Source organism: Parasteatoda tepidariorum, chromosome 1 (genome assembly GCF_982258835.1).
Source record: "Parasteatoda tepidariorum strain Cologne lab strain chromosome 1, Ptep-v5.0, whole genome shotgun sequence".
Classification (NCBI taxonomy): Eukaryota; Metazoa; Arthropoda; class Arachnida; order Araneae; family Theridiidae; genus Parasteatoda; species Parasteatoda tepidariorum.
The window spans coordinates 14,347,598-14,360,386 of NC_141755.1; the positions used below are offsets into that span (position 1 = coordinate 14,347,598).

The following is a 12,789-nucleotide window of genomic DNA, read 5'->3' on the forward strand; positions in this document are numbered from 1 at the left end:
AACTCTCTCTTTACTCTGTTTTTTAAAAATCTATAAATATGCAGATGCATAGTATAACAGTTTTGGTTATACCTATTATTTCAATTAATGTTATAATGCTTTTTTAAAATTTCTTGTTCTGTTTTTGTCAGAGAAAATAGTAACTTCGTTAAGTCATGAAGAATCCTACGAATTAGTCATAAAAAGTCATGGATTTGAAAATCTAAAATGTGGAAGATACCCTGCATGTAACCATTGTGATTTTCTTTATAACAAAAAATCTCATAATACTATGTTATAAATAAATTTTAAAATAATTGCTTAAAATTGTTTTCATCTCTTTCAGATTGGAGGCATAGAGTTAGATATTTCAAAATTTTTCCATACAGTTCAACAATTAGGTGGCTTACAGCAAGTTATTGAAAAGAAGAAATGGCAGAAAGTTGCTGATGCCTTGCGAGTTCCTAAAGCTGTGAGTCATTTCTAATAGAAATTTTTTTAATTCCTATAGAAAATTTTATTCTGTTTTAATAAGTAAGCTAATTTATTCATTGTATTATTATATAAAATTTACCTTTATATTAAGTCATAAATAATACTATTTTTCAAAAATATTTATTAAGATTTAATCTTATCATTTAAATATAATATTTTTTAATTAAATGAAAAAGTATCTCCTTTTTTTTCTCATATAATTTCCTTTTTCTGTAAATTTTTCTTTAGAATGTGTTTAATTTGCTGATGAGCATGAAGTCTAAGAGACAAAATTATGTGTGCTGAACCATCAAAGGATTAAGGATAATCATAATTGTGTTATGTTTTGGATTTTGATGCATTTTAAGAAAATGCTATCCACGAAAAAAAAAACTTTTGTTCACTTATAGGTGCAAAACTTTTACTTTATGCAACATTACAAAATTACTATTTAGCCAGTATCATTGTCTGCGGCATTTTTTGGTATACCACCGTCATCTCATTGTACTAAAAGTTTTGTCACTACTCTTTCTTTTAGATTAAATTTTTTTTTAATATTTAACTAAAAAGAGTGAAGTAAAACACAGTTTACATACAAGGTTTACCAGAATGTTGCATTTTTATTGTTATTCTTTACAATTAGAATTATCATATATTTCAGAATATAAGAAAAATTCAAATTGCGCAAACTGGTATCATAAAATTTATTTCTATTTTTGTTTCTGGTTTTTGGATATTGATAAAAGTTTCTGCATTACTGATGGTGATCATTATGTTTTTAAATAAGTAATCAGATTTAAATTTTGGATCAATGAACCTATTTACTTTGAATAATTATGTGCTTCAATTATATATCTTTTAAAACTAATTAATTGTAAAAATATTTTGTTTTTGTAGAGATTAAGCCTTTATTTCTTCTTTGAATATTAAGCTTGAATAAGTATTGAATTTATTTATGTTCAAAAATATCAATATTGTTGAAGTTTGTTTTAATCTGACATTCTAAAATCGAGTTTCATTTTTAGGCTCAGGATAGAGTAACAAAGCTTTATGACGCATATTGTAAATATTTGGTTTCTTATGATCTTCTACCATCAGAAGAAAAGCAAAAGCTTCAAGAAGAAGTTATTGCAGAACATGAAAAGTATGTCAAGTTGCGCAATTCAAAAGAGTTTGATAGGGACGAAGATATAGAAGAAGAAGAAAATTTGGAATGTGTGACTAAGGTAAATTAGTTTTAATTTCTACCATCATTAAGTATTTCTAATTATCACAAATGTCCCTGGTGTTGACTCTTAAGAGGGCCATCCATAAATGATGTCACACTTTTTAATAAAAATTCACTGTTTTTCCACTCTTAATTTTGAATATTAAATACTTTTCTTTTAATTTTTCACATATTAAATAGACAGCTTTACAAGTGAAATATATAAATGCTAACTTTTATGTTAACTTCTTTTTTTTTAATATTTATTGGTTTTTCTTAAAATTGTAGTTTTGTTTTTGAGTTTTAAAAAAAAATTACTGAATAGAATTAAAATTCAATTTTATAATCATTTTGTATGTAGGTTTGTATAATGATTTAAAATAATAACCTTTTTGTTTGTAACAAAAAATTTTATTTTATATTGTTTTTAATTATGAATTTTTATTTGAAAATCACTTTAATAAAAATAATCTTGATGTTTTCGTGGTTTGGAATAATGTCTGGACATTTCTAAATAAATATGTATATATGTTAGTTTTAGCAGATTACATTGATAACTTTTTGCGTTATTGTAGTTCTGTTTTTTGTTTTCTGTTATTCATTGTTTTGTTTTTTGATGATGTTTTTTTTTTTGTAATTTGACCTTTCATTAAAAAAGTTATGAAGTTAAATATTATCAAGTGTTCTAGACATGTCACTTAAATAAATTGTTTTAAAAAATTAAAACCTTTTTTTTTTATTGCATTTTTGAAGTTTAAAAAAGTTATTTATAATTTCAGCTTGTACTTAATGTGTGAAAAATTAGGAGAATTAAATTATATTTTATGTTCTAAATTTTGTTCTGAAAAACAAGACTATTTTTAAGAAAAACACTTTTAAAAGTGAGCAGCCCCTTATTAGGAAAAAAATTTTATTACTTTTATTTTTTATTAATAAAACTTAGAGCTTAATGTATTGTTAAAGATGCAAAATAGAGTAAAAATTTTATTTCATTTTAGTTTGTACTAAATGTTTTTTCTTCTTCTTCTTTTTAGAGTTCGCTTAATCTTACTAATCTAGGATTACTAAACATTCTTCTAATGGACTCCTAATTTTTCACATCAATATTTTTATAAACATTTAGACTATTTCCCTTAAGCTGCAATAGTTATTTGACATAAATCATGAAAATATTAACAAAAGTACATTTTTAATTCATAAAAAAGAAATCAAATGTTTAATTCTCGTAGTATTGGTAATTACAAGGGTTAAACTGCCATTCTATTTAAAAAATTGTTTTGTAGAATGAATAAAAAAAAGTTTTTTAAGCACAATAAAAAGATCGTAAGCAAAAAAGTTGTCTGTAACAATTAATTAATATGTTAAAATTTTTCCCCTTGGATCTTTAGATTTCATCTGAATATTCGATCATTTGATCAAAAGTTACTTAAGTTTTTTTTTTGTGTTGTTCCTGTGTATCAAATTGATTAATTTAGATCTTGTCTATCAAGCTTGATTATTTTGAAATTTATATCATTAAATTATTCATAAATTACGTCCAATGTAAATCTTGAATCATTTAATTTTTTTTTCAGGGCCGATCAATGGCTTTAAGTAATTTCTTCAGAATAGCTAGAAACACAATGAGTATGTGGTTTAAAAATGATCATCCTTTGACAGAAGACGTTGAGGTATATATATTATAAATCATTTTTGCAGGATGTCTTTATCTGAATCTAAATTTTGCCACCTTTTTTATTACAAAATATTTTGTTATTTTGATTTGACATTATTATGGTTGCTTATTATGCTTATAATAGCTGGTAATAATACTAACTGCAACCAAAATAAAATGCATAATAATTGTTTCCTATGTTTTGAGCTTTAGATAAATTAACCATTTTATATGTAATCTGTTATATATGACTTTATGATGTACTATCATATTTAATTGTTTAGTAAATGCATTTTAATTTTCTTTTAAAGTTATCTTAAATGTGTTGCTATTCCTTTTTCTTAAATAAGAAAAATCTTTTAATTTTATTATGCCACTCTCATTACCATTTTGAATGATGAACTTATGAATGTTGCCAAAGCAAAAACAGAAAAAAAATAAAACTATCTTAACAAGCAGCACCCTTAATGTTAAGGGCTATAAAAAAGTTGTTGAGATTCCTGGAAACAAGAGCAGAAACTGAGATATCTGGAGAAAGGCCTGGTCTAATCAGACTGATTAGCCAATGAAAAAGTAGAAAAATGAGCAATAAATGTGTTTAAAGCAACATTGCTCATACTTGTGTCCATGTTTAAAACAAACAAACAAAACAAAAATTAAACTATTTGACCTGTTTCCCAATTTAGAGTCGTAAATAACCAAAATTCACAATTGATATTTATCTACAACTTCTTGATGCCAAATAATTTTGATAGTGGATTGAAACCATATTGAATTAACCCCCCTCCCCTTTTTCAAAATAAAAGTTTTAAGTAACTCAAAAAAAAATATTTATATATTTAACAAAAAATCATCCTGATCTTTATCAATATTATTGATTAGCATTAATATTAAAGAATATTATCTTATGATTTCCTTGAAATTTTGTGACAAGTGAAATATTTATTTTTAAACATTTTAATGTGATGACCTGTCATTTAATGTTCTCCGAACAAATTAAAATTTTTAAAAATATTTATTTAGATCAAAGGCCACAATATTACAGAGAATGCAATTCAAGTACAAATTCATATATATATATATATATACAGTGAACTCTCGCTACTATGAACAATAATGTTTTGTGGTCCCGACGAACTTTAATATGAATTAATGTTATCCACCTCTCAATATTGCAATATTCTCTGAAGCAATAAACCACTGTAAAACGATTTTTTTCCAATTTCAACCTTATTTTCTCCATTTATTATAGGTTTTCAAATAATGTAAAAGATCTTATTTCATCATATTTTGCCATTTTTTTCTGACAAGAAAAGACTCACTGCTGATTATGCACTTATCTTATTTCTTTTCACCTCAGTGAATAATGACTTTCGTATTCAGATTTCAATACCCCATCCTTGATGAACATAGACCACCCCAAGACCATCCATTCTTAGAATTACCTTCGTTATCTCTTAAGTCACAGATGTAACATTCCTATCTAATTTCATATTTAACCATAATTACCACTCTGCAAATTAAATGTTTATATAATATATGAATAGATTTATAGTTAATACATATATAACATAAAATTTTTTAAAAAAAATCTTATTGTGTCCCCAAAGTATGTAGGCCTTCGATATGATAATGTATCCCTCTACAACAATATATTTGTTTGGTCCCCAAAATATTGTTGAACTGAGGTTTAACGATATAAATATATGATAAAAGTTTGAACAGTCTACTAAGCAGAGTTTATTTAGTAACTTTTAAATCAATTACTTAAAGGTGACAAAATTAGACTTGCAAGTCAATTATCACTTATATTAAGTAATTATTATCTCTTCATTCAGTGATAAATAATATTGGTTGCTTAAAAGTAAAAGTAATCTTTGATACATGCAAAATTATAGATTATTTTTATACAATTACATCTAAGCTTGATGAAAAATATCTTGATTTTTCGCCCTTATTTTATTTTTACATTTTATTTATCTTACTATGTCTCTCCTATGCAGCATGAATTTTGGAAAATTGTTACTGAAAGAAATCAACATGTTGTTGTCCATGCTGGAAATATAGATAGCAATACTAGTCAAAGTGGATTTCCAAGTAACAAAAGTGCTTTCGCAAAGTAAGTGAAACATTCTGCTCTTAAATATGATTTTTTTCCTACCTTATAAATAGCCAATAAAAAAAGAATTATATTCTTTCTTTTTAGACATCCATGGAATTTAAAGGTTTTAACAAATAATAATAGGTCTATATTGAGATCAATGGGGCCAATCTCAGGTAATATTCCTATCATAATTTTCGTAATATTATGCATTGTTTTTATAATTAAATTACTTTGCATTTGAGTTTGTAGTTAAGTTGCTATTGTGTTTATATATTTAGGTATAACAAGTCCCACTTTACATGTTGGTATGTTATTCACTACTAGTTGCTGGTACAGAGATCCTCATTCATTGCCATGGATTGAATATTTACATACTGGTGCCAGTAAAATTTGGTATGGACTTTGTTTTTGTAATCTAGGAAAATTGTTTCCAATTTGTGCTATTTATGTTTTGCTTTCTTTCCAGTACTAATGAAGTTAAAATGTTGCTGCCTTTTTTACATTGTTTATCTAAGACCTCAATTTTAAAGTAGTATTGCAAGGAGCAGTAAAAAAATTCATTTGTTGGAAATATGTTTATATGATCTAATTTTGTCTACATCATTTAATAATTATGAACACAATATAATATAAAAATTCAAATATTTGTGTTAGTGTTTCCTTGTCCAATACGTTTTGTACATATTCTTTCACTTGATAAAAAGATAAACATTTAAAAATTATTTTGAAATAAATACTTTGAAAACATTTATTTATAAAATATACTTCTAAAATAATGAAACAAGTTGTTCTAAACTCTTATTCTTGATGTGTATATATATATAATTTTTATTAAATAAAAAACTTTTTTCTTTTTTTTTTTCCAGTTGTATATATTTTATTGTTAAAACATAAAAGTAGATATGGATGGATTTGCCTGATATGTATGGATAACAGATCAGGCAAATAGCCTTCATGGATTTGCTAACACGGGCATGCTCTTTTATTGAAATGTTCCATGACTATTTGCATAAATAAGGCTTAATTTTGTTGATGCAGAGTTTAATCCCCTTCTTCAATGAATTCACGAGTGGGTATGGACTTGCTGATATAGACCTTTGACTTCAAATAACCCCATCGAAAAAAATCGAATGGTGTTACATCATGCAAATCTAGGGTACCCATTCTAATCTCTGAGACACAAGAGTACACGACCAAGAAATGTTTCATGCAGTAATTGGTTTGTTATGTGGGCCTTCAGAATGTAAACACATTGTTTTTAATTTTAATGCTGCTTTTTTGCTAACCCTAAACTGTGACCTGTCTGTTTTCTTTTTTTTTTCTTCAATTGCCTACACGAAATATTTAATGTTTTATTTAACTCAAATCTTGTATAAATTTTGAGACGTACTCTATATAGACGTTTGAATATCAGTTGAAAATAAAATTAACGCATGTTTGCTTACAAATAAATGAAAATGCTTTTACGATATTTTAGGTATGGAATTCCTGCTATTGGTTCAGAGAAATTCAAAAGTGCTATGAAGAAAATAGTGCCTGAATGTTGTATAGATAAACCATTGTGGTTATCTTCTGAATCATCAATGGTATTAGTTTTATTGTTCTGTCCCTACTCACATTTTATGTATAAGTTATTCCATTATTTGAATTCAAATGAAATGCTTACAGATTAGTAGAATTTAATGTAAGAATGTTAAATGTAAATTGAACATTCCTTGTTTAAAACATTTTTAAATTTTAACATTAGTAATTATATTTTTCATATTTATAATCTAGTTTTTGTATTTCATTTTTTAATATTCAAATATAGTTTAAAGACTAAACACTACTGAGTATGCTAGTGTTTGTTTACTATCTTAAGTGGTTCTGAACTAAACAACTTGCTCTGGTAACATATTTCATCATTGTTTTATTGGCATCTTTCTAATGGATTGTCAACTCATTTTAAATATTTTTGGAAATACCATTAATTGCAATTTTTTTTGTGTGTGTATTTTTAGATGGTTAACAAAATATTACAAAAAAATTTTCTAGTATGAGGTAAAAATAAATAAACAATTTACGTTTGAGCATCATATTAAAGATGTAAATTCAAAATTAAAAATGTAATTAGAAAACATACGCACTTAATTGATTTTTATTCTTTAACTTTTGAATTTAAGGAATGAAAAAGTGTCAAATATTAACAGTTAGGAAAAAATTTGCCCCTATCATCAACCATTCATAGCGATGCTAACGTTTGATTCAAATAATATAAGCAAATTTTTTGAAAAGAGCAAAAATAAGTTGTTTTTTTTTTGTTTTTTAAAAATAATTATCAATTTTTTTTTAATAATCGCTTTAATGTTAGCTTTTATAACTAACAAAAGTAAACAATGTTTTGTGCTGTGGAAATAAGTCAACTTTCATTAACGGTGATATTTTTTATTAAAAAAAAATAGAATTAGAATTTCCAGAACAAACTTATTGAAACTTTGTAATGTTATATTAATTATTATACTGGATTTGAAAAAAATGGAACATAAAAAGAAAATATTATTTCCCGTTGTCTTTGCAAAGGTTTACTATACAGCCCCTTTGTAAGTTTCATAATGCAACAGACTGTTTATAATAATGCTAATCAGACTTTTATTTTTTAGATACCTCCTGATCTGTTGGTTAAAAATGGGTCATCTTTAACTCGCACAATACAAAAAAGTGGACAATTTGTTGTCATTTTTCCTGAATCTTTCACATCAACTATATGCTGTGGTTACTGTGTGTCAGAATCGGTATATTTTGCTCCAACTTTATGGCTGGATTTAGCTGAAAAAGCTTTTCAGGTAATAAAGGATTTGAAAAGTAATTACTTATTCACAGCTTTAATAAAACTGGGACAAATAAAGGGGTGCCTTTACTATGAGTATGTACCCTTACTTTGCAATATTAAATTCTCCAAAAGAAAAAGAGCATGCAACCTTTTTTCGGAGAGGTATACAGGAAATATAAATGAACAATAAATTAATTTTTATGTTGATTGAAAACTAAATTATTCCTTAATGTAATAAAATGTATACAAATAGTCACAAAATTTTTTTTTAAATGTTGAAATATTAAAAAAAAATGATTTTTTGTTGTTTATAATTTATTAATCTACATCTTTAAAAAAATTTAATAAATACTTGTGCTAAATTTTTTTACATTTTATTTTGGTTTAAAAAATATGAAGAAAAAAAATTGACACTAATACTTCTGCATTTTAGAATTTTTTTTTCATTATAATTTCTTTTCTTTTTTTGTCAGTAATTATTAAAATTTGTTTAAAAAACAATACTAAAATTTTCTTGTGCATTTTATGTTTTTTCCACAACAATAATCTTTTGGCTAAAAGGTTCAGGAGACATTATTTGAGATCCGAATTTGGTCTCTGAGCCAAAAGTTGTGCTATTTTATGCATTTATTAAATATATTTGAACAACATATGTTGAAACATTCATTTAAATATTAGCTTAAATTGTTAAAAAAATTATTGTTCTAAATTCAAATTCTTCAAAGGTTTTGTGTGAAGTTAAGTCATTATAGTAATTGCTTTTAAGAGGATAGTTTAAGGAGAGTTAAAAGTAATAAGGCTCAAAAATATGAGTGTTTACCTATGGTTTTTATATGCTAGAAGGAAAAAAATTCTCATTAATTGTAATCATAATTTATGAAAAAGGAAAATTTGAATGCATTTTTAATTTTGATTGTTTTTTTAAATGTTTGATGATCTAATTATTATAAAATATTCTAAAAATATTGTGTATTTTAATAAAAAAATAAACTTTTAACTTTCAGTTAAATTTAACATACACTAAAAAGCTAAATAAGTGGAAATTTTAATCAAGCAAAAATATATTTCATGGAGGTATTTTTCTCTTCCTAAAGAAATTTTCCAAAATTGTGAATGAATCCTTTGAATTTTGGTGCAATACCTTCTTTTGATTATCAAAATTGTAAAAGTATAGATATTTGCCTATTTTCTTTACAACCACCTACAATAAGAAACCGAAGAATCATGTTCTTTCATTCAAAAAAATTCACGATGTGAAATTCAAATGCAGATGTATTTTAAGCTACATGAAAAAAAGTGGTTGCTGTAATATTTCCTTCAATTTTTTTATGTAATAGTGAGCCACATTTTCAAATAGTTCAAGAGAGCATTTTCATCATTAAATTTTTTAAAAAAAAAAAAAACATGTATACACTGCATTTGTATTAGCAATATTAAAATGTGCCTGTATATTGTGGAATTTTTGGTAACTTGTAAAGTACTGTTCTGGTAATCAGGGATGAGATTTTTCCGCTTTTTAGCGGATTTCCGCTTTTTTAACTTTTATCACTTGAATTTCAGCTTTTTTGTCAAAATTTCAGATTTTTCTAAAAATTTCATTTTTTTTATAAGTATTCCGCTTTTTCAGAAAATTTACTGATTTTCAAAGAGAAACAGAAAATTCAAACTGCATAGCTACCAAACCTTTCTCATTTTTACTTATTTTAGCTGTTTTCTCTCCGTTTACTCACAGCAAGTAAGATTTTCGGAATTTTTTACCCGCCCTCCAGATAGATCCGATTTTTGTAGTTCAAACGACGCTGCTTCTGACAAGCCTTTTAGAGGTCCCAAGCCTGGAATCTGCTAATATCTCGATCTCATTCACACGATTTTAATATCAAACATAGCTTATCATATTTGTGTGTTGCGATTCTGATTCACATGATTTGAGTATTGTATGTTACGATTCTTATTTACGAGATTTAAAAATCCGATATTGTGATTCGTATTTGCGCCTTTTTAAAAACCTATGTAGCGATTCATATTCACACAAGTTTAAAATTCAATGTCTTGATTTGCTTTTCAAACAAAAATAGCAATTTTATGTATGTTAAGGAGTTACTATATATTTCTACTTCACTGTTATTGATATGTTTCAAAGGGCTCTAGTTAGATTAGACTATAATATGAACATAATGATTCGATCCATTGTTAAAGTTTTTTTCCCCAATATAATTTAAAAAGTAATATTACTGATATATTTGCTATAAATCACATAACAGTATTTATTAAAAGAAATGAAATATTAATGTATATTCTCAGTAGTTTTAATTTGCTGAACCAGGTTGTTTTTCAAGTAATAATTGTCTCTTATGTGAACTGAGGAAAAATATAATTTCCAGCTTTTTTTTTCAATTGGTAATTTTTATTTTCACTAAATGTTAAGTATCAATGTAATCATTTCTATAATAATAGATTAGTACCAATTGTATGTCAACACATTATTTATCACCTTAAACTGTCTGAAATTTATTATTAAAGGGTTGCGCTTGCGTAAAATTTACTATTGTGGAAATTCAGCTTTTTTGCCTTTTGGCTAATCTCATCCCTGGGTAATAGTACTTATAGACTATTTGATGTAAAAGTATGGCTTATCACTATATTGCACCAAATCTTTCATATTTAAGACAGGGCCCTTTAAAATATAGTCTCCCCATCAAGTGAAAAATAATCGTAATATTTCTGTGTGATATGTATATATATATATGTATGCATGTATGTACATATATATATATATATATATATATATATATATATATATATATATATATATATATATATATATATATATATATATATATATATATATATTGTGTTTAAGTAACCATGTGCATATATTTTAGGATATATATAATAGCTGTGAATCACCTGCCTTTTCACTGGAAAAGCTGCTTTTTAGCATAGCAAATGATCCTAAGCCACAGCTGAAAGTTCTTCAGAAAATTTTGCCAATGATTGAAAACATAAGGTAATTTATTTATCTCTTTTCTAGTTACCTTAAAAATTTTTAAAGATGCAAATCTATTTTATATAAATACTAATTATATGTGCATCTTAATTGTTGGTCATTTAAAGGAAATAATTATTAATTTAACGGATTAATTCTTCTGTTCATGTTTTTGAGTTTCACATGCAGACAAGGAATTATGTGGAATTTTGTTAGAACTTGCAAAAAGCCAACGCTTTTTTCTAAGGATAATGTTTTGCATTAAAAAAAATTATATGCTTTTGCAAAATTGAGTTTTTCAGTTACTGTTCGTTTTATAGAAATTAGCAGTTTCGTCAAATAGTTTAATCCATGCATAAAATCTTTTTCTCTTTTTTTTCTAAAACTGATTGCTCAAAAATATTTCCCCGACATAATTACCTTAACTTAATTTTGTTTACTTGTTCTATTTCTTTTAGATCTAAAGAAATGAGCTTGAGAGCTCAATTACATGAACTTGGTCTGACAGAGCTAGAAAGACTACCTACATCAGAGCCGCCGAAAGACAAAAAGAAAAAGTCAAAAAGTGTCATTTATGAAAGTGAACCCGAGTGTGAAGTTTGTTCGGCCCCCTGTTACTTATCAAGAGTTAGTATAAATCAGTTATTTTGATTATGAGTTTTCATTTCTGTTCAAAATATATATTTAATTTTATAAAGCTTTAACTTCTTAAATCATCTAATACACAAGGTGCCAGGTTTTTCTTCTTTTCACATTATATCTGCTTCAATAGATTTTAATGACTGCTGCCTAAAGTTTTAAAAACTGAGAAAATCACTAATAAGTTTTTTTAAATGTTCAGAACTAGCTGCTTAAAATTAATGGTGTTGCTGAAATTTGAGTTAAAAATATTTTAGGCAAGTATTAAATAAAATCGCAATCTTTTTCTATGAGCATCCGAAAAAATATGTTTCTTAATGTGCTTGTAATTCAAGAACCAGTTTTCCCCTGTATTATGTATGCACAGTAAATTTCAATATATTTGAACTGATGTGATTGCACTACAGGCGTAGATATTTTTTTAAAAAAAGAGAGAGAGATTAGTCAATTTGCATAATTTTTAAAAAAAATAAATAAATAATAAAACAAATTTAAAGAAATAATTACAATATAGATAAATGTAATGCCATATGTCAGGGTGCATAGGGTTTTTAAATAGCGCTTAAAGGTGTTTAATTTTGATTTATGTTTTTTAAAAGCCTTTAAAGGTGCTTGTAAATAGTGCTCAATTTTCTATCTTTTAAAAAGTGATTTTTTCTTTGCCATGTCAATTGTCATTCTAAATTACGAAAAATTCATGATTTTCTCTGCAATATTTATCAGAAACTAGTTATTATATTATGATTGTGTAACGTTTTTAAAATTTTTTTGAATTTTATTGATTTTTTATTTATAAATTAAGAACTTTAAACGATAGAAAAAAATAATTTTTAATACTGCACAGATCCTAATAAATTTTTTTTTTTTGGAAAATGATTAAAAATATTTTTTTAGTGCTTAAAAAGTACTTAAAGGGTGCTTATTTTTTGTTGAAAAA

General features: G+C 25.5%; 1 protein-coding gene across 1 annotated transcript in view; it reads left to right on the plus strand.

The window, feature by feature from the left end:
- LOC107456460 (Jumonji, AT rich interactive domain 2) overlaps nucleotides 1-12,789 on the plus strand; it is a 31,575-nt gene that overhangs the window by 15,637 nt on the left and 3,149 nt on the right. Inside the window, exons 9-18 of the mRNA XM_021147483.4 lie at nucleotides 326-451; nucleotides 1,479-1,679; nucleotides 3,235-3,330; nucleotides 5,318-5,433; nucleotides 5,521-5,591; nucleotides 5,697-5,811; nucleotides 6,896-7,004; nucleotides 8,058-8,240; nucleotides 11,110-11,234; nucleotides 11,672-11,840. Coding sequence (XP_021003142.3) covers nucleotides 326-451; nucleotides 1,479-1,679; nucleotides 3,235-3,330; nucleotides 5,318-5,433; nucleotides 5,521-5,591; nucleotides 5,697-5,811; nucleotides 6,896-7,004; nucleotides 8,058-8,240; nucleotides 11,110-11,234; nucleotides 11,672-11,840 — 1,311 coding nt within the window. The remainder of the gene's footprint in view (nucleotides 1-325; nucleotides 452-1,478; nucleotides 1,680-3,234; nucleotides 3,331-5,317; nucleotides 5,434-5,520; nucleotides 5,592-5,696; nucleotides 5,812-6,895; nucleotides 7,005-8,057; nucleotides 8,241-11,109; nucleotides 11,235-11,671; nucleotides 11,841-12,789) is intronic.